This window comes from Amblyomma maculatum, chromosome 2, assembly GCF_055883805.1.
Source record: "Amblyomma maculatum isolate TAMU_Amacu chromosome 2, ASM5588380v1, whole genome shotgun sequence".
In the NCBI taxonomy this organism is placed as follows: domain Eukaryota; kingdom Metazoa; phylum Arthropoda; class Arachnida; order Ixodida; family Ixodidae; genus Amblyomma; species Amblyomma maculatum.
The window spans coordinates 10,124,660-10,145,667 of record NC_139345.1 but is presented as its reverse complement, the minus strand read 5'-3'; the positions used below and the strand labels follow the sequence as shown (position 1 = coordinate 10,145,667).

The 21,008-nt window shown below is 45.8% G+C and overlaps 1 protein-coding gene across 1 annotated transcript in view; it reads left to right on the top strand.

The window, feature by feature from the left end:
• The first annotated feature begins 8,513 nt into the window (after positions 1-8,513).
• Gcn5 (Gcn5 acetyltransferase) overlaps positions 8,514-21,008 on the top strand; it is a 46,760-nt gene continuing 34,265 nt past the window's right edge. The window contains exons 1-6 of the mRNA XM_084593188.1: positions 8,514-8,867; positions 8,989-9,186; positions 10,460-10,586; positions 11,241-11,386; positions 20,170-20,259; positions 20,376-20,566. Coding sequence (XP_084449314.1) covers positions 9,004-9,186; positions 10,460-10,586; positions 11,241-11,386; positions 20,170-20,259; positions 20,376-20,566 — 737 coding nt within the window. The 5' untranslated portion in view covers positions 8,514-8,867; positions 8,989-9,003. The remainder of the gene's footprint in view (positions 8,868-8,988; positions 9,187-10,459; positions 10,587-11,240; positions 11,387-20,169; positions 20,260-20,375; positions 20,567-21,008) is intronic.

The following is a 21,008-nucleotide window of genomic DNA, read 5'->3' as shown; positions in this document are numbered from 1 at the left end:
GTATGTGGCGGTGGAGACAATTAAAACCCAACTCCGCCAGTGGTTGTGGCTGACCTGGCAACATTACACGACCATCACCATGATGCAGCTAGGCGGCGTACTTTGTGTTCGTGTTTTGTGCTGCTAGTGTACATTCCAAAGCGTGGCAGTTCGGTTTACTTCTACGTTGGGGAGGGCACTGTGTACGAAAATATTTCTCTATAAAACGAGGGTTTCGTGTCAGGCCGAGCACGTAGTCGCTCGTCGCAACCTATGTGCCCAATGGCTGTGGATATGTTGACCGTTTTTAGGCATACCTGTGAAATTCTTGCCTGGAACTGTGGCAAAGGGAAGCACGCAAAGCAGATAGAATATTGCAGCAACAAGCGGCCATGTCTTTTACGCAGTATGACTTTCCCGGCTGGGGTGGCCGCTTTTCGATGGAGGCGAAAAGCAAGGAGCCCGTGTGCTGTGCGTTGTCAGTGCGCGTTAAAGAACCTCAGGTGGCTCTTGGCGCGTTAAAGAACCCACTACGGCGACTCTCATAGCCTGAGTCGCTTTGGGACGTTAAACTCGACAAACCAAACTATTTGGCTGATCCGTATTCATAAGATCATGCATTTATTGTAGAAGTAGACGGATACAGTGATCGTCATAACTGCTGCCAAGCTCCGGACTGTTGGTTACAAGACAGGCCGCAAATCTGTGACCGAATATGGCTTTATAGGTAACCCTGTGAATACACGAAGTCACATCTCGCAGCCAGACCAGCTGAAATACTAAATTTTGGCCACAGCACAATAAAAAGTAAATTACGCAATATGACAATTTGAAGCGGCACGTGTATTACGAGTGATGCGCAGTGGAGAGCTCCGGGTTCTCTTAGATTACCTGGGGTTGTTTGATATCAGGTGACATTGCACAACGCGCGCACGGCGCCTTTTGCGTTTCCACAATACGCTGGCGCAAAAGCCTGGTCTGTACTCAGTAGCCACGCGCCCACAAGCCGCTCAGTGAACGCATTTAGATAACGGGCTCAGATGAACCACAGAGCTGCGTTCTCGCTGCTGTTCCGCCTGTTCGGTACCAGTACGCAGAACACGGGGCAGCGTAAAATTACTCGGTGTCAGGTACAGTTGCTGTCACTATGTGCCCTGCTGCACGTAGTTCACGCACACGCCGCGCAACGAACGAACCCGCAACACCTGCAGTACGCAGGCACACCACGGCGACTTCACAAAACCCGGTCCCGCGACGCAATCTGTCCGCGTTCAAAAGATGCACAAGGTGATACCATGTGGACGGAGTGCCAACAACTGATTATACCCTTACACCGTGATGCGGCTTATGGGAAAGTATTTTCTCTGTCACCGGCCTGACTGGCAGCTTGAAAAAAAAAAAAAAAATCTTCACGTAATTGGACCCGTGACTGCATGCTATTAGAGCGCGCTGTCGGCGCACCCTGGGACAAAGCGAAGGCGAACATAAACGAAGTTTCGTGGGTTACGGTCTGCTGCGTGTTTGCTCTGCTGCGTGCCGCTGGAGTAGCACATGCGTCCGAATAGCTTAGTTTAGGCAGACAAAAAGACTTAACACTATACTCAAAACGAGTAAAAGGGACTCCAATACATGTCCAAAACCTCATTCGAAAATATTTGGCCCGCGACACTATTATGGTTTTGCATTCACACACGTAAACAGTGTTGAGTGCATCTACCAAATTTTTATTAATTCGGCCATGCGTTCATCGCGACATGTTTAGAATGGTCAAATGGAAATACTTGATAGGTTTCATCGCAAGTTCGTAGAAAACTAGGGGTGATATTCAGTTTTATATGAAGACCATATAATCTTTATTTCGCTCTATCGAATTGCTGCAAACATTCCGACAATGACATTCAACCGCTCACGGTATAACGAGGATATTTTGAATGATGCACTCCTTGATACCACGACAATTGTTTCTGCCGTATTTAGAAGCTTAATTACTGCCAAGAGTTTGCGAGGTAATATCCAGCTGACTCGGTGTTATGCATGACGTTACCTGACAGAACATACAGGCGGCCATTTAACAGTAGTGAAGCGACGTGCACGTGTTCTGTGTATGCCTTTTTTTTTTTCTACTCACTAACGTCACGTTAGGATATATGTACGCCATATACAACATGCAATCATTTCCGCTGCGGAAAAAGAAACTGTACTAAAATCGCCAGCGTTCGCGGCTACGTGAGGTGAACTTCGACGCCATCCTGCATAGCTGGCCACTTGCGTTCCTCCACGGTATGTGACGACTGTGACGGTTTCCAGGCATCAGTTACTGTTCGATATCAGTTTCATTCGCGTTTTTTTATCACCTAAGAAGTTTAGCGGATGTACAGTGGTAACTATAGAGGCAAATGTTGCGTAACTTTATTTCAACATACTGTCCGTAGATGACGATAATGATGATGATGATGATAGAGTAAACCATTTTGAAGACGTGACCGATTGGGGTCGGTTTTGAGTTGTATTCAGTGGGTGTTGAAGGTCGGTAAAGGTCAGTATCTTGCCACAAGAGCTGGGTTTGTTGGTACATGTCCGGCAAAGTTCAGGAACCCCAAAAAGACACGGGCAAAACGAGAAGGGGGCACCAGCGCTGTACTTAACAAGCTTTATCTAAGGAACAGCTTAAATACATTCATCTTGACCCGTGCGCATCGAGGTAAACCGCAACCATTCACATAAAAACAGTTGGTCGTATTATGCATTATGCAAAGGCATTATGCGAATCATTACCAATGCTTCGTCTGACCACTGTGAAATGATTTTAATTTCTTTCTGATGTTTTTCTCCAATGCACTCAGTCGCACTATTAACTCAAGGGAGGCGTCTCGGCGCATGATCGACGGCGCAAAGCTGAACGGTGGGTCTCAAAATTGACATAAAAAGGAGTGGTTAGCCGTTAGGAAATAGTTTACGATATAGCAGCGAATATTGAAAGTTGCACTCGATTACATTCACCTAGCGCAAGTAAAGGCCTCATATTCGAATATATGACACGGAAATAATTAAAGAAAGGACATTTGGACGAAGTGCATTAGTCTGGTCCTTTCAATTGATTAATAGCAGTTTGCAGCATGCCTAAAGCACATCCACTCGACAGATGAAATCACCCGAGTCCGCAAACGGACGGTGCCAACTCCAGCCGACTCCGACGGGAACAGCCACGCGACCACGTGAACCGATGTGAACTGTCTTGTTAAAAAATCGGCGCAGTTGGCAGGCTCGCCCAATGAAGCACCTAGAAAAATTTTCTGTACAATCATAGGGATGACCACCTATAATTCCAATATGTAGTGGAAGGTATATGGGACTGAATTGCCAGTGAATAAGAGTTATTGTTTTTGTAAAGGGTTGAGATCAATCCGGGCTCTTCGCAGGTTCCACGGCCCACAAAGGACTTCAGGTGGATGTAGGTGATTCAACTTTCACTGCCCAAGTCGCGACTGCCTGTACCCTCTCATGCTGTTCTGAGTGCGTAATCTTTAGACGGCCTCTGAGGGCACTGTCCTAGGTAATAGTGTAATGTAAAAAGAGAAACAAATAATGTCGCCGGTGTAGCCAAAGTCGTATTGGGGAAATAGCAACTAATCAAAGTATTGAGTAGGAGACGAGCACTGCTTGTGTAGTTTTTTTTCACCTATGATGCACATCCATTGAATAATTTTGATGCTTGATGCTTTATGTTCCTGGACGTCGTTTCGATGGTTTACAATGCATAACTAAAAAACGATGGACAATATCAATTTTGGGAATCAGAGTTTGTAATAAGATCGTATTCTGTTTCAATTAAAACCAAGGTAGTAGTGACGTCAAAATGTTATAAAGTCGTGTATGCTGGAGTAGTGTTTCGCTCATGATGAAAATTAAAACGTAACTGTATGTTACATGGTTAAATACATAAATACATGGTTAAAACGTTAAATGCTATTCTAATGTTCATTTCATAACTACAAAGCACCATTGTAAATTATATTCTTTTTATAATATTCAAATGATGAGCGCAATATTTTCTAGCGCTGTGCCTCAAATGTTTTCCGCTCGTTGTGCGGTGATATCCTTCAATTAGCAGATCTCTGACGTTAATATCGGCCTACATGCCTACATGAAAAACCGAAATGTCTGATTAGAAATTTTGGATATTATTCTTTCACCACTACCACTTACCTCTCTGTTCATGGCTGGATATGTAAACTTGAGGCTGTACTATCAGTTAGAAGGTGAGTAAGCCCGTCGCATGTACTTGTAGTGGTGTACAGTTCCTGCTACCCTTGTTACCTGATGTCACTTGTAATGTGCAGATGCAAATTGTACTGGATTACAGTTCTCAGGTCTGGTATTATTTATTTTATTTATTTATTTATTTATTTCATCGGAGCAAATACAGCATCTGTTGCAGGGGTAGGGGCTAATGGCTGTGGCGCCTGACGAAGGCCTTTGTCCCACTGCAGTCGACTGAAGTGTATACTCATCTCATTATTGATGAGAATAAAGTAGTGCACATAAACAAACAAAAAAATGTGCATAAGGAAAAACTATCACAATCACAGCATGGCACTATACAACACCATAGCAATATGCACAATTAAAGTGAAATTATAGTTAGTAGAGATTTCTTTCAGTACAACCACACAATTCATAACCAGACAATATACGTCTTGCCAGTTTAGAGAAACTTGCATCACCCAGGTTAATTGCTAAGATGGGGTGACTTTTTTTACACGAAAAAATATTGATTGCTATTGAAAGAGTATTTTAAGAGAGTGCGTTGTTGGGCAAGTCGGTCAATAGATAATTCCATTAGCTTTCAGAAAATATTTATTTTGATTTGAATTTTGATTTATTTCTCGTGGTAATGTTGACCGAGAAGATGAAAGTATTCCGACGTATTCAGCTTTTCTTTGCAACAATTTTCAGGCTGGGACACTTTCTGATAGAAGATTTCTTTAGCTTCCAGAAAATATATTATACTGTACATTAGGAATTTAATAGCTTTTTTTTTTTTTTATTTTCACGTCTAACAAAAAGGTGGGAGCTTTGACAGGCATTTACCTTCATTTCTCTCAAAACGCAGTTTGGCGTGTACGTACATTTTTTCTCAAAAGCTACGAGGTGCAAGCAAATAAAATATTCCATAGGTAACAGTATGTACCTTTTACTTCAACACAAATAGAAAAAAATATAACGTGTTTTGAGGTGCAAATTTATGTAGGAAAAATGGCGTGGGAAACGGAGAAGTGACGAGCACGTTGGTCGGCTCCCTTAGTCGAGGGCTCCGCTGACGTTTGCTCTTTCACGGACCAGGTGGACGATCTTAGGCTGGGCTTCGCAGCACAGCGCTACCTCATACTGCTCGTTTCTGTTTTCTGTACCAGGAAAGCTCTGAGGTTTTGCTGTACACCCCTAGGATATGTGGAACAGAGTGGGGCAGCCGCCACACCAGGGGCAAACAGAGCTCTAGCGGTCGGGCATATTTTACCCATTAACGTAAGTCAGGATATCAGTTAGCTTGGATAAGACGCTGGCCTCGGCTGTCGTCAGTTTCTTAATTGTATGAGGGGGGGGGGGGGGGGGGGATAATCATATTTCAGATGTTCCAGGCGGCTCCCATACACACTGGGTAGAATGGTGTATGAGTGGGGCTGGTGGTCCGCTCATATAACTAATTCTCGGATAGGACATGCGCCCCCTCATTTTCCGCTAGCTCTTCGTGTCCAAGGATACATATGACATGATGATCTTCTTTGTATTCGACGGATCTTGTGCTCGCTGGTTCAATTCGCATGTCAGATGTTCTTGATAAATGTAAGTCGGCACACGTGTCTCTGCGATGCTGTTTCCCGTACGAGTCAGAAAAGTTGTGTCCGTCATGAGCTGAAGGGCCTCTTCAGTATGGTGGCTGTTCTTCAGTAGGTTGCTCCCTTTTGACTGTTGCTGACATAGCCCCATTCCATATGCGGGGTGTTGAAGTCCCCTATGGTTGTTATCGGGTTAGTTCCCGCATTTGCTATGGTTGTTCTCCCGCAGTTGCTACTACGGAGCTTAAGTCCATGCTTTTCTTTTTCGGCGAGGTGTATACGTTGAGTATAAACAACCTGGATTTCCCATTCTTACGTGGCACTACCTCAATGAAGTTATATTCAGACCATGCCTGACCGCTGTATGTTTTGTGCCGATAAAATAGCTACCTTTGAATTTTTCGGGTCCCCCAGTTAGTAATGATAATATTTCCTGTGCTTAGAAGGGTTAAGGTGGACTTTGCAGAAATATTACGTCCGGACGTGATTCCTGGGCGAAGACTTGCAATATCATTTATTTTTGTACGTACACCTATTCCACTTTCAGATCTCTGCGCTATCTTTGATTCTGGTTTTCAGATGGGAGGGCGCCATCTCGCAGTGAAAGTTGCTTTCATGGTCTGTTTGATTTGTTGAGACTCTCCTCCGCCTGAGAGTCTTCAGCCTGGGGTTTGCTTCTCCGTACGCTGAGCGCGTCTTCGGGACGTTCGGGACCTGTAGAGCGCATTCTTCAAGGAGGCCGATATGCGCCTGTCGCTTGTCTCACATAGCTCTGTCATAATCTGCTGGATGTAATGTATAACTTTCTATTGAAATTTATGAATAATCTCTTGTCTTTGCGCAGCTTTATCTGATGTCAAGATATTTTTTTTTTGGGGGGGTTGTTAAACATCCATTGTTAATAAAAACAATGTTAATAAAATGTTAATGTTAATAAAAACTTGTCTCGTGTCTTCCTATTCGCGCTGTTTTTATTAACAATGAATGTTATATGCCGTCTGGGGCGAAGTAGGGGGAGTGAATATAGTATTTTTCACACTGAAAAAGTCATTCGTGCATGATGAGTTCATTGTACTGGGAAGAAACACAAGAAAAGCCATTGTTTGCTTAAAAAGAGTAGTACTATTCATGTATGTGCAATAAAGCCATTTCTACATTTATGCAAGCTTTTATGACTAAGCATCCAACTTAATTTGTAGAAAAAAGTACATAAGTGTGATCAAATAAAAAGGCAATTAAACACAAATATAGGGAAAATTTCAACGCAGTTTACAGTTCCAATGCCAGCTGTATACATTTAGAAGATTGCTAGCCAATTTCATTACCACCACTTGTATTAGGTACTATTCAGCACCCAACTTTAGAAATATGTTTTCAAAGTCTCACCCCACAGTAAACGTTTACTTGTGGTAAACAAAGTGTTATTCCAAAGTTCATGTGTAAACTTTCATAAACGCCGGAAACATTATGGACAATATATAAACGTTGGAACAAAGCAAGAAAAAAAAAAAGGAACATGGTAAAAATTTTTAGTGCTCCGAGTAAGCCGCAAAAATTACACATATAACGTTTTAGGAAGTGAATGCACATATAGAAAGTCATTCAACGTTTCAACTGCAGCTGTCTAACCTATAGACCTTATTCACTATCAGGTTTACTAGGCGGCAGTTGTGGCAACCCTGTACTGTGGAGACGCCACAACTAAAGTGAGCTAGCTCACTTTACTATAACGTTGGGCGGTTCGAAACTAAAAGAACACAAAAAAATGTTTCCAACCGGTCTACCGGCGTCCTTCCTGCTGCGCGCCGTTCATTTGTCGGACACTTACGCCGTTTACAATGCCGTCAAACCAGAGCTCGGATTTCACCGACGCCGTGTCGTGATTCGCCGTGATTAATCGTGATTAATTTTTTACATTCTTTCCGACAGCCATCGCGCTCTAATCTCTGAATGAAGCGTGAACAAATATATTTTACCTCGCGTCTATACTTTTTTTCGCTTGTCCGGTTTGAATTTCATTGGAGTCCACGTGGAATTGTGCTTTAAAAGCCGTACTTTACTGAGGCAAGTAGACGTGGCGTTCTTTCCGCAAGCTGTTAGCGAGGCGAAGCGCGCAGCACCGTTGAGGAGAATGACTGAACAAGGCTTTGCGCTGACAAAACTGCTTGGCTTGACAACAGTCTGTTCTCTTACTCGAATTCATCCTGGCATATGCAATGCAAAAAGTCACGACTTTAGTAGAGAAAATACAAAACATCATTTTGCGCAAACGATGCACAAAGTACTACTGGCGAAAGAGCAGTGGTAGAAATCGAGCAGCGAGCGCAGCTCGAGGAGGGGCCGCGGCAACTTGAGCATTTACTTTTTGGAAAATTTTCCGCTTTTCATTTACAGTCAAGTCGTCAAGCCGAGTTTCTTAAACGATACAGTGCCCAGCAAAGTATGCTTAATGGCTTAAGGAGAACGAGGGCGAGCGCGATACCGGTAAAGAAATCTAGGGGTAGAGTGTACTAGAATTTTACACTCTACTAGGGGTTAGGTTAGCCCTCTATTTACCACGCATAAATATTTACAAACTAATATCACAAAACAATAAAAATAATAATATAATTACATAATAAACACAGTTGATATATGTGTTTACTTTATTAGTTTTATAATAACGATTAGTTATACCACTTATATATTATTTTCTTTGCAGCGCCCTCTTAGCGGCTATGAAAACCGGTCCGTGCTCCCGGCCAACGCTTGCCGAGCGGAGCAACAAGTGAAGCCAGTGAAGCGCATCAATTCCCGACGTAAACATTGCACTCGTGCCATGCTGCATCTACTCGGGTTTATGTTCAAGATCTAGCTTCACCCTCTACACAACGATAGTGAGGGTAATTATAAAGCTTACTTCACTCGATATGACCGTTTTCTTTGGTGAATAGCACACGTTGCGGGCTGGGATGCAACGCAATTCCATGCCAAGCGGTAGTGAAAAAGCGTTAGCGCCTCCGAAGTTCTCCCAACACCCAGCGATTCCGTGTGGGTCACGCTGAGGAAAACGTGAGTTGTTCCATTTCCTAGTCGGCTAGCAGCAGGCTTTTGATTTTCTATTAAGTGGAGGGACATATCCGGCCAGACTAGTTGTCTGGCTCTGACGCTCTGTTTGGGTTCTCCGCTGCAGTGCTACCTACGGACGATGTCCACCGCAGCTCCAGCTGGGGCTGCGACTGCACCGAGCCAGAACAGCCAGCAGGGATCGTCGGGCGGCGAGCCTAACCGTCAAAACAATCTGCAACGGATCGCCCAGAAAAAGGCACAAGTGAAAAGCTGGCCGCTCAACAAGAAACTTGAGAAACTCGCCATCTATTCCTCATGCAAGGTTCGTTCCCGATAGTCAGTGAATTTTCCTTCATATTGTAAATCTTTCACGTGATGTGCGTACTGTCTTGTGCAGTCGGCGTCAAACCGGTGTCAAAGTTCACGAGTGGCGCACTGTGATTATTAGCAAACCGAAATTTTGCCGTATCTGGATTCAAGTGCGACGCGCTCACGAAAGTACAGACAGACTTAAAACCTTGATGGGCGTAGGAATGTATGCTGAAAGCCTTTTTGCAATCTGATTTCACTCCTCGTTTTCTGCTGTGCCCTACTCAGCGCTCCACACAATTTTCGCGCCGTCACAATGGCTGTACCATAGCATGTGCACTCTCAGGTTTCTTGCTGATAGTACTGATATTGTAAAATAATTGCTGAAATCATGGGCAGCAGCTGCAGGTATTTAGCATAGCAGTTATAAAATGACACTGCACTGCATGCAGATCTTTTAATAATTATTTAACTTTCCGTTGCATTATAACAGGGAATTGACATACGGTACCTGTGTCTAATAATAGCCAATGACATTTGGAGGTGCCTTCGATATATATGTACTTCCTAACACGTGTTCCTAGCTTTTTCTTTCGGCAAACAAGATTTGTAGTGAAAATTATCTTAATATCTTAGGTTTGGCATGAAAAGTGCTCATGCCTGGTGTCTGCTAAATTTGTCGTAGGAAGGCTCATGTTTTTGCCGTCAACATTGTCTGTCTTCCATTTGATTGTGTCAATTGGTTACTCTTCTCTGGGTGTGGCAGGTCTGCCAAAGCAGAACAAACATATATATTCAGAAGTAAACTCCAGGGCATCTCTGCGTGCAGGTGTGTCACTGGAAGCAACTGATGTACAGATATGTGATGTGCAGCTTGAAGTGAATTGGCTCATGTCGATGGGCAGGGTTTCTGCAGTGTACACTTTCAATGGTCCTGCTGCTTATTTATGACAGAACATCCAGTGTGATGCCTTTTTGAAGATATGTGCATGTGGTGATGCTGCCAGCCTGCTTCTAATGCACTATGTTTGATTCAAGCTTATGCAGTAATTGGCGCTACTGTAGCTTTCTTTTGTCGTACCGTGCTGTGCATTAAACAATATGTATTGTAACAGCTGTATTCAAGAATACGGCAAAGGTTGCAGTTGTTGCTTCCTTTGCTTTAGCCATACTTTGTGTGCATTTCCCATATCTGCTTTGGAGGCATGAATTGCCATAGAACAATTTTGTTACGGTTAAATATAGGGCAAGAAATATCCTTGATGTTTGCTCTGGAACTACTGCAGGCTGATGATGGCTGCAAATGTAATGGATGGAAGAACCCAAATCCTCCACAAACACCACAGCGCCCTGAAGGACCTCAGCCCTTGGCCAGTCTAAATGACCCGTGTCGTAGTTGCAATCACATATTGGGTGAGTTGGACTTGAAAAGCAATGGTCTCCTCTGCAATCCGGCATAAGTGTTTTGAGTGAAAAATCACGAGCATGCGTCTCGATGGTAGATGGCAGGTTTCATGGCTGAGCATCGATTGGTCGGCGTGTTGTGGGATGTCAAGTGACCACATGACATGGTAGAGCTAGCTTCTGTGGATTGGGAGGGCAAAATGAACCTGGAACCTTGAATCCTGAGGCAGACACGCTGCCCTCATTTGTATGGCTGAGTTAAAGTAGTGCTCTAAACCTGTACCAGATGTTCTTGCTCATAATGAGGTAATGAAGACAAAAATTGATTAAGTGAGCAGCACAGTGCATGTGCGCGAACGAGGATCTGCAAGGGAGCCACAGGTGACAGCACTGTCCCCATTCGACAAACCAGGGCAGTTTGAAATGTGATGTACAGTCACGTACTTATGCTGATAGGCATATGTCACCTTTTTGCGGCTGACAGCTGCTGGTCAAGATGTGCATTATCTCAAAAATGTTCCATTTTGTGTGGTTGGCAAAAAACAAAAGACAAAACAATGTTGGTTTATTGATTGAGGATGTGGTGACGTGTTTGATGTCGATTGGTACTGTTCACAGCTATTGCGACTTTACGAATAATACTGAAAAAACAATCTTTTCCAGGAGCACATGTGTCCCACCTAGAAAACGCTCCCGATGAAGAGCTCAATCGGCTTCTTGGAATTGTTGTCGACGTTGAAAACATGTTCATGTGTGTTCACAGGGAAGAGGACGCTGATACCAAACAAGTGTACTATTATTTATTCAAGGTGAATACATGTTTATATTGTGATTCTGAATTGATGATTCAGTGCTTGTAAGTTACCTTCTGATAACAAAGTTGCTTGGTGGACAACTACTTAAAGGTGTCGAACAGAAACCTAGAGATTGGGCTGCCACCACCTCTGTCACACTTCCTGGGTGACAGTCAACATATGTACTAATTCTTCCTTTGTTTTCACATTCTCGACACTTTCGTTGCCGCTGTGATTTATTGCTGGTATTTAAATAACCAGTACTTGGCAGAGGTCTTCAGTGGTGACGTAATGGCCATGAAAGGAAGCAAAAGGGTAGCACTTGCTGTTATTTATGACCAAGACTGAGCAAGAGTATGTTCTTAAATGTTCACGGACTCACAAGGTAGAGAAACTGCAAGTCGCTTTAGCATGTGCCAAAAACATGTTAACTAATGTAAGTTGCACCTCCTTTTTTTTAATGTGGTATGATTCAAACGGTTGCTATTTTTGTATTAATGAGGAAGCCTTGACCACTGGCCAAAATATGCCATGAGATTATGGTGGAGATGAAAAGACCTTGCCTCATATAGCACAGATCGAGCACTACGATATCAAAGAAAAGAGGCTTTACAATTTTAATTTGCCATTGAAAATCACATAAAAGCAACTGAGGCGCTATCTAGCGGAGAAACCCTATTACTTTCGTAGTACCCCACGTGACTACATGTCAGCAAAATATCGCCGATTATCGTAAGTGCACACTCTTCTTTTTTCTTCTAGGAGTGCTTGTCATAATTCATTATGTTTTGCGCTCTCTCCACTGCGTCCAATAGAAACCTCTCCTCCTTTCACACTGTGAGAGGCATGCTTTCAGATTTTGCTACTAGATGGCACCACAGTGTTTGGAATTCCACGAATGAAGCGATGATAGGGCCCACTAAAACTTTCATCGACGAGGCGTGCATTATTGTGCTATAACAGCCTTTAGTGTGAAACTGAAAAGGATGTTACTCTGAGAAAAAAATGTCGAATTACTGCCTGGCGAGTGAAATTTATATTTGTTTTCGGTACGTCTTTTTTGTCGACCACCAGTTGTCATCGCAGTCGCTGCTCATGGTTTCCAGCATCGGGCTACATAAAAAAAGGCGCATGCACTGATAGAAAAATATTTGGTAAAAATTTTCTACAGCATTTCTATCAAAACCGCTATGGAATGCCTGGCGAGTGAAATTTATATTTGTTTTCGGTACGTCTTTTTTGTCGACCACCAGTTGTCATCGCAGTCGCTGCTCATGGTTTCCAGCATCGGGCTACATAAAAAAAGGCGCATGCACTGATAGAAAAATATTTGGTAAAAATTTTCTACAGCATTTCTATCAAAACCGCTATGGAATCTAACATTTTAGATATGCATCTTCCCATTGCGCAGAAAAAAATTTAAGACCTAAATTCCCGTGTTCTGTCCCTTTAACTAGGAGTGTGTGAATCTATTGAAATTTCACAATGTTAATCAACTACGGATAGGGAGGGCAAATGCTTCAAATTTTAAATTCAGTATTTTAATATGTAAGTAGGTACATAAGAAAAAGCAGCAAACAGCAGTAGGTCAGCAAAGGCTGCCCTTATTTTTTTTGAAATACAGTTCTGTCTTTTCACTCGAAAGAAAACTAAACTGACACAGTTCTGTACGAAAAAAAAAGATGCACAGCAATGTATTCAGCTTGATTACATACTAACATTGTGCAACCTGTAATGTGGTCATTTAATATGTGTAAAAAAGAAAAAATGAAATCGCATGAATTTGCACATGACTGACAGCTGAAAATGCCACGACGAGTAGTAAAACCTTGTTGATTCGGACTTAAAGTACTGGAAAATATACCTACAAATTGCCCTGTCCCTCCTTCTCTTTAGAAACAAAACACAAAAGTTGGCTGTCGTTTGGCTCTGGTTAACCCTAGTTGAATTGCGAAAGCAACGGCTGCATGGCTACTCTTGTGGCTAAATGAAGAGTTGGATGCATAAGTTCACTCACCGGGTTAGATCATTTTTATGCCACAGCTGGTCGCACACAGAGCACACATTTCCAAAGGGGTTGTTCGTGAAGTGGCGGTGAAACTCTCGCGTGGCCGACTCGTGCTCGTCCACTCTTTGTGCAATGTCTGCGCGCTGACAACCTTTGACATCTCCAGACTCTGTGATTAACCGGCCAAAGCCCTCTTCCTTCTTTTCTCGAGACGTGCAGCACGCTCTTCATTCGTTTCTTCTGCATGCCGTCTCCTGAGGGTTTCGTTGTGCCTGCCATTTGTGGCTACGGCGTACGAGTGTGGAGTGAAAGCTTTGGCTGCGGGCGACCATGCGTTGTATAGAACACAACCATCATTCTCTTGAACGCATCAAATTTCACCGGTGTTTTAGGTGGCAGTGGTATAGGCGTTTTTTGCATTTAAATATGGGAGACACTTAAGCTCCGCCTTTAAGGATATGAGGTGATAGCCTAGGCTATCAGCCCGCACATAAAGCCCCACTTTAACGAAGTCGTATGAACGTGCTTTAGTGGCCTATAGTGGTAACATGAATACCAGGGTCCTGGCAGGCTGATTCTGACATAACTCTGTCCTATGTGAAACAAGAGACCCAAGTTGACAGCTCCTGCCATTTGCGGCTACGGCATACGAGCATATGCGACGAGCCAAGCTGGCTGGCCTAGTGTTGCTTTCGCAACAAAAATACACTGCAAAATCCAAAATATCTTCACAACTGTGCAATTTCTGCACACTGAGAGAACAATGCGAACATATACAAGAACAGTGACACGAATACCATGTGTCTGGGCGTTAAGCATGAAACACATTACGGAATGCCCCAAGAAACTGCACATTTGGGTTGATTGCTCGACTCAGTACGTTGTCCGTCTTGTTCTCATCCCATGTGATATCCGGCGAAACCCACCGGTGGAATTTCGCATGAGGATCAGGCCGAGCAGCATTCAATCGTGATCAAACTATATTGCCGCATAGAAGACGACGCCAAAGATGATGACCGGGCCCCACAAGCGCGAGCCTGGAAGAGAAGGAAGTTGGAGCGCAAGACTCGTCCAGGTTGATTTATTAAACCCGTCCTATCTTTGGGTCCTCCTTGGCGTTCAATCGAGACGTGACACTGGTGGAGGTGCTGGGTATGCATAAGACTCCTTCCGGCAGTCCACAGCGAATCCCAGACATCGACACGCCTGTACATCGCGCTAGCCGCCGCCTTCTAGGCCTAGCCCCGGAGTACAACTATCTGCCAAGCGACTCTTCAAACGACCAAGTCCATCAGGTCTCCCAAGCCATGGCACATCCCAACCCTACGCCGGTGACTCTTCAGAACACCAAGGTGCCAGAGTGCTTTCGCGGGGAAGCGTTTGAAGATGTCGAGGACTGGCTTGACCAGTTTGAGCGAGTGGCCAAGATTAATCAGTGGAGCGAAGATTACAAGCTTTGCAATGTTTATTTTGCCCTTCAGGATAATGCTAGAACGTGGTTTGAAAACCACGAGGCCAGCTTATCCACATGGAACGACTTCCGCCGCCAGCTTGTAGACACCTTTGCGAGAACTGATCGACGCGACAATGCGCTGCGCCTGCTTGAAGTGCGTGTCCAGAAGCCGAATGAGAGCGTGGCTATGTTTGCGGAAGACATGGCTCGCCTTTTTCGCCGTGCCGACCCTGATATGAGTGAGCCAAAGAAGTTACGGCATCTCATGCACGGTGTCAAAGAACAGGTGTTTGCCGGCTTAGTACGCAACCCACCTAAAACCGTGAGTGAGTTCATTAAGGACGCTACGGCTATCGAACGAGCCCTCCAAGACCGGTGCCGCCAGTACAACCGACCGGTCAACTGTGCCCCGACGACTGCGGCGGCGCTGACTGCAACAGATCAGACCACTCTTCGAGACATGATTAGAGAAATTGTCCTTGAGGAGTTGCAGCGAATTTCGGTTACGAAAGCTCAGTCGTCAGAGGCCCTCGTGCAGGCTGTAAGGAATGAAATTCGGTGCTCCCTAACACCGTCTGCCCAGTGCAACGAGTTTCATCCAGTCGACAACGCGGCAGTCATTTCCGAACCACCATACCGCGTTCCACAACCGGTCAACTACACGGCCAACATTCCTGCACCTTATCACGAGCCGCAATCTGAGAGCTACGCCGCGGTCCTACGTCGCCCGCCTCCAGACCACGCCTCACCGAGCGCACCAAGCCGTCAGGAGACGCGATTCTTCCAGGGGCCTCAGTGGGCGCCTTCCAGGGGCTCTCAACTACGCCGAACGGACAGGTGGCGCAGTTATGACAGCCGGCCACTATGTTTCTACTGCGGACAACCTGGCCACGTATATCGGTACTGCCGTTACCGCGAAGAGGGGCAGGCCTTTCCGTCTGCTTCTGCTCGCCGCCGCTTCGACGCTGACACTGCCCAAGCCGAGGACGGCCTTCCGGTCAGCAGGGAAACCGAATCCCCGGGCTTCCGCCGCCGCTCCTCCCCATCGCCACAGCGTTATTCCCCGCCTATGCGTCGTGGCAATGCTGACGTTGGCGGACGGCGGTCCCCTAGCCCTCACCGGGGAAACTAACAGCCGCAACCTCACGAGGGGAGGTTGCACACAGTCTAAAAGTGTCAAAACCCTCACCACCGCCGCAACAGCCGACAGCCCGTGCTTCTGACGCTGCCGTTAGTATTGACATTGCCGCACTACCGCCGAAAACGCCGCCTACATTACCACCGAAAATGCCGCATCAGATGAGCAGCCCCGACAACGAAGCTGATACCGTTGACCTTGCCGCACTTCCGCCGAAAATGCCGAAAGAGACGAGCAACCCAGATAACGTTGTTAGCGCTGACCTCGCCGTTTCCATTGATGGGCTGGAGGTACATGCTCTGGTGGATACCGGGGCGGATTTTTCAATTATTAGCCAGAAACTGGCTGACACGCTGCGCAAAGTAAAAACCGAATGGACTGGGCCAGTAATAAGAAGTGCTGGGGGCCAGCTACTGGCACCGACAGGGAAGTGCACTGCCCGGATAGGAATAGGAAACGCGGTGTTTGTTGGCAGCTTCGTTATTCTCCCTGACTGTTGCAAAGATCTCATCTTGGGCATGGACTTTCTGCGTCTTCATGGGGCTGTAATCAGCATTCGTGACAGCGTCGTTGCCTTCACCAACAATCATGAAGACCTTGGCTGTGCGGAAGTACCACTGATGCCCTTACGCGTCGCCAATGAGACAGTGACATTACCTCCGCGATCATGCTCTCTTGTTGAAGTGAAGTGCGACATGGCGCATACCGGCGATGGTATCGCCGAAAGGGCAGTCGCCCTGGTACTAAGCCGAGGTGTTTCTATAGCTCGAGGGCTAGTCAACTTGACCAATGGACAGACCGAAGTGCTGCTGACAAACTTCAGCGACGAGCGTCAGCAAATTCCGAAAGGCACAACTGTGGCCTTTTTCGACAGCATACCAAATGCGCAGCACTGCTTCTCACTGCAACAGGAAGGATCAATGTGCAAGACGCCCGTAACCATCGTCGATGTGAGTCCAAATTTGTCTTCTTCAGAACGGGACCGTCTTTTAGATCTCATAGATCAATTTCGAGACTGCTTTGCTTCCGAATCGCGGATCGGCCAAACGCCTTTGACAAAACATCGAATCATCACGGATGACTCGATTCGCCCGATTCGACAAAATCCTTACCGTGTAGCTCCGAAAGAACGTGCAGCCATTCAGCGCCAGGTGGCCGAAATGCTTAGAGACGACGTTATCCAGCCGTCACAGAGCCCCTGGGCTTCCCCCGTGGTACTTGTTAAAAAGAAGGACGGCAGCTTACGATTTTGCATAGATTACCGCAAGCTCAACCAAGTAACTAAAAAAGACGTGTACCCTCTTCCTCGCATCGACGATTCCCTTGATCGCCTACGAAATGCACGTTACTTCTCATCAATGGACTTGAAAAGTGGATATTGGCAGATAGAAGTAGACGAGAGAGATCGGGAGAAGACAGCATTCGTCACTCCCGATGGATTGTATGAGTTTAAGGTCCTTCCGTTCGGTTTATGCTCAGCACCAGCAACATTTCAGAGGTTGATGGATACTGTGCTCTCGGGACTTAAGTGGCAAACATGCCTGGTGTATCTTGACGACGTGATTGTGTTTTCGGCCACATTTGAAGAGCATCTACGCCGTCTGCTAGCTGTATTTCAGGCCATACGATCTGCGGGCCTCACACTAAAACCCGAGAAGTGCCACTTCGGGTACGAGGAGCTGCAATTCTTAGGTCACGTCGTTAGCCAAGAAGGTGTCCGGCCTGATCCTGAAAAGCTCTCCGCAGTCGCCAAGTTCCCGACACCTACGGACAAAAAGACATTGCGGCGTTTCCTGGGTCTTTGCGCCTATTACCGCCGGTTTATTGCTGGTTTCTCACGAATTGCCTGGCCATTAACTTCGCTGACGCGTGACAATGCTGTCTTTCACTGGGGTGAAGAACAGGAACAAGCGTTTAATGAGCTGCGGAGACGTTTACAGACACCACCTGTCCTGGCGCACTTTGATGACGACGCCCCTACACTGCTTCATACGGATGCCAGCAACGTGGGCTTAGGTGCTGTGCTGGTGCAGCGCCAGGATGGTGTGGAAAAAGTAATTGCTTACGCCAGCAGGACCTTATCTAAAGCAGAAGCGAACTACTCGGCAACCGAAAAAGAATGCCTTGCAGTGGTATGGGCGGTTATGAAGTTCCGCCCTTATTTGTACGCTCGCCCCTTTCAAGTAGTTAGCGACCATCACTCGCTGTGTTGGCTGACGAATCTAAAGGACCCTTCAGGGAGACTCGCGCGTTGGAGCCTTCGATTACAAGAATTCGACATGGCAGTTATTTACAAATCTGGAAAAAAGCACGCGGATGCTGACTGCCTTTCGCGAGCGCCGGTCGAACCTTTCACTATGACCGATGAAGACACTGCGTTTTTAGGTGTCATAGATGACGCAACGCTTTCCCAACAGCAGCGAGAAGACCAGGAATTGCTTCCTCTTATTGATTTCTTGGAAAAACGAACTACCGTTGTGCCTAAGATTTTCACCCGAGTAATCTCTTCATTCTTTATTCGCAACAACGTGCTTTACAAGAAGAACTTTCGCCCTGGGGGAAACAGTCATCTACTCGTCGTCCCATCTGTTCTCCGCAGTGAAGTTCTGCAAGCGTGTCACGACGAGCCAACCGCCGGTCACCTAGGCTACACCCGCACGTTGGCTAGAGTCCAGCACGGATACTACTGGCCAAAACTGCCTGCGACAGTGAAACACTATGTACGTACGTGCATAGACTGCCAGCGCCGTAAGTCACCCCCTGTAAAACCAGCTGGCCTACTCCATCCTCTTCAAGTGCCAACAACACCTTTTAAGCAAATCGGCATGGACCTCCTGGGACCATTTCCGACGTCGACAGCCGGAAATAAATGGATAATTGTCGCCACCGATTATCTAACCCGCTACGCGGAGACCAAGGCTCTGCCAAGGGGTACCGCCGCCGAAGCAGCTCGGTTCTTCGTGGAGAACATTGTCCTGAGGCATGGCGCTCCGGCGCTCATTATAACTGACCGAGGAACTGCATTTACGGCCGAACTTTTGGAGACCGTTCTCCGCCTCAGTGGTACCAGTCACCGTAAAACTACAGCCTATCACCCCCAAACCAATGGGTTGACGGAACGCCTCAATAAAACCATTGCAGACATGCTTTGCATGTACGTTGACGTGAACCACAAGAATTGGGACGAAATTCTTCCCTACGTCACGTTCGCCTACAATACGGCACGCCAAGACACCACTCGTATGACACCATTCAGCCTCCTTCACGGGCGACCAGTAACAACTATGCTGGATGCAATGTTGCTCCCGAATGCCGACACCGACGATCTCGATCAGGACGCCGAGGAAATCGCTCAGCGTGCAGAGGAAGCCCGCCAACTAGCGCGTGTGCGGATCAAGAATCAGCAAGAGCATGATGCACGACGCTACAATCATAGACGCCGACATGTCATGTACGAACCTGGCGACAAAGTGTGGGTCTGGACGCCTATTCGCCGCCGTGGACTCTCCGAAAAACTATTGCGGCGATATTTCGGGCCATATGTTGTCCAGCGACGTTTAACCGACGTCACTTATGAGGTGGTGCCAGACGGGGTGTCGACCTCAAAGCGACGCCAGCAACAAGCCGACGTCGTCCACGTTGTACGCATGAAGCCGTACAAATCGGACTGACCTTGACCCCCTACTCCCTTTTATGCTCATCGGGACGATGCTTCCTGAGGAGGGGGGCAAATGCCGCATAGAAGACGACGCCAAAGATGATGACCGGGCCCCACAAGCGCGAGCCTGGAAGAGAAGGAAGTTGGAGCGCAAGACTCGTCCAGGTTGATTTATTAAACCCGTCCTATCTTTGGGTCCTCCTTGGCGTTCAATCGAGACGTGACAATATGATAAACGATTGAGAAGAAAGTAAAGACTGTTTCCTTTATACTGTTTCCTGGACCCTTTAAATTTGAACTTCAGATCATTTTCCCATGTATTGAGGCGTTGTCACGGGTCGAAGTTATGAAATTCAGCACATTATTTGATCACTGCTCAGTATATAGGAATTCTCAAATATAATTTTCTGAAATTGAGTACGAACCAAACAACAAACTTATTTGATTCATATTAGAAATATTAAATATTTGCACGCACCTACCATGAACTTATCACACTGCTTGAAAGTAAAAGTATTTATTCGATGCACTGTTATTGCAGCTGCTACGAAAAAGTATCCTCCTGATGACACGTCCCACAGTGGAAGGTCCCTTGGGAAATCCACCTTTTGAGAAACCAAGCATTGCTAAGGTGACTTAATCTCTTTTAAGTTTTTGTTATATTTTCTGATGATTTCTTGCTACATGATAAGATGCTTGCTTTCATTTCTCCTGACCGGCTACTGGCGCTTGACTACTGTATTTCAGGCAGTGATAAACTTCGTGATGTACAAGTTTGGCCACCTTTCTCAGAAAGAGTGGCAGACCATGTATGATCTCGCAAAGATGTTCCTGCACTGCCTTAACCACTGGAAGCTGGAAACACCATCAGCCAGGAAGCAGCAGAGGCAGCATTTACCCAGTGAAGATACAGCTGCATACAAAATAAATTACACCAGGTCAGTGAATGAAGTTCTTGCATTAGTGTTTTGCCATGACAAGTAACAAGTCTTTCATAATGAGATCTTCCACTGATTACCACTCCTGAAATTATTCTTTTAATTATTTTGTGTGTTTCACGGCTGCTGCATCTTTTTTTGTTTTCAGACTACAGTATTGTCGCTCTGTTCACCTTAAGGTGCTCTATTGGCATGTTAATTGTTAAAAACACTATATACTAGGAAATTTGGTGGGAGTGTAATTATTGTGAGTGAAAAACCACGAGCATATCTCTAACTGCTCCTAATTGGCAGGTGAAATGACTTGGTATTCAGAGCCTACAGCATTGAGAGAGTTGGGATGGGAGCTGTTAGGTATAAGGGTTGATGGAGAATACCTTGGCAATCTGCAATTCACTGATGACATAGCCTTGCTAAATAACTTGGGGGACAAATTTCAAAG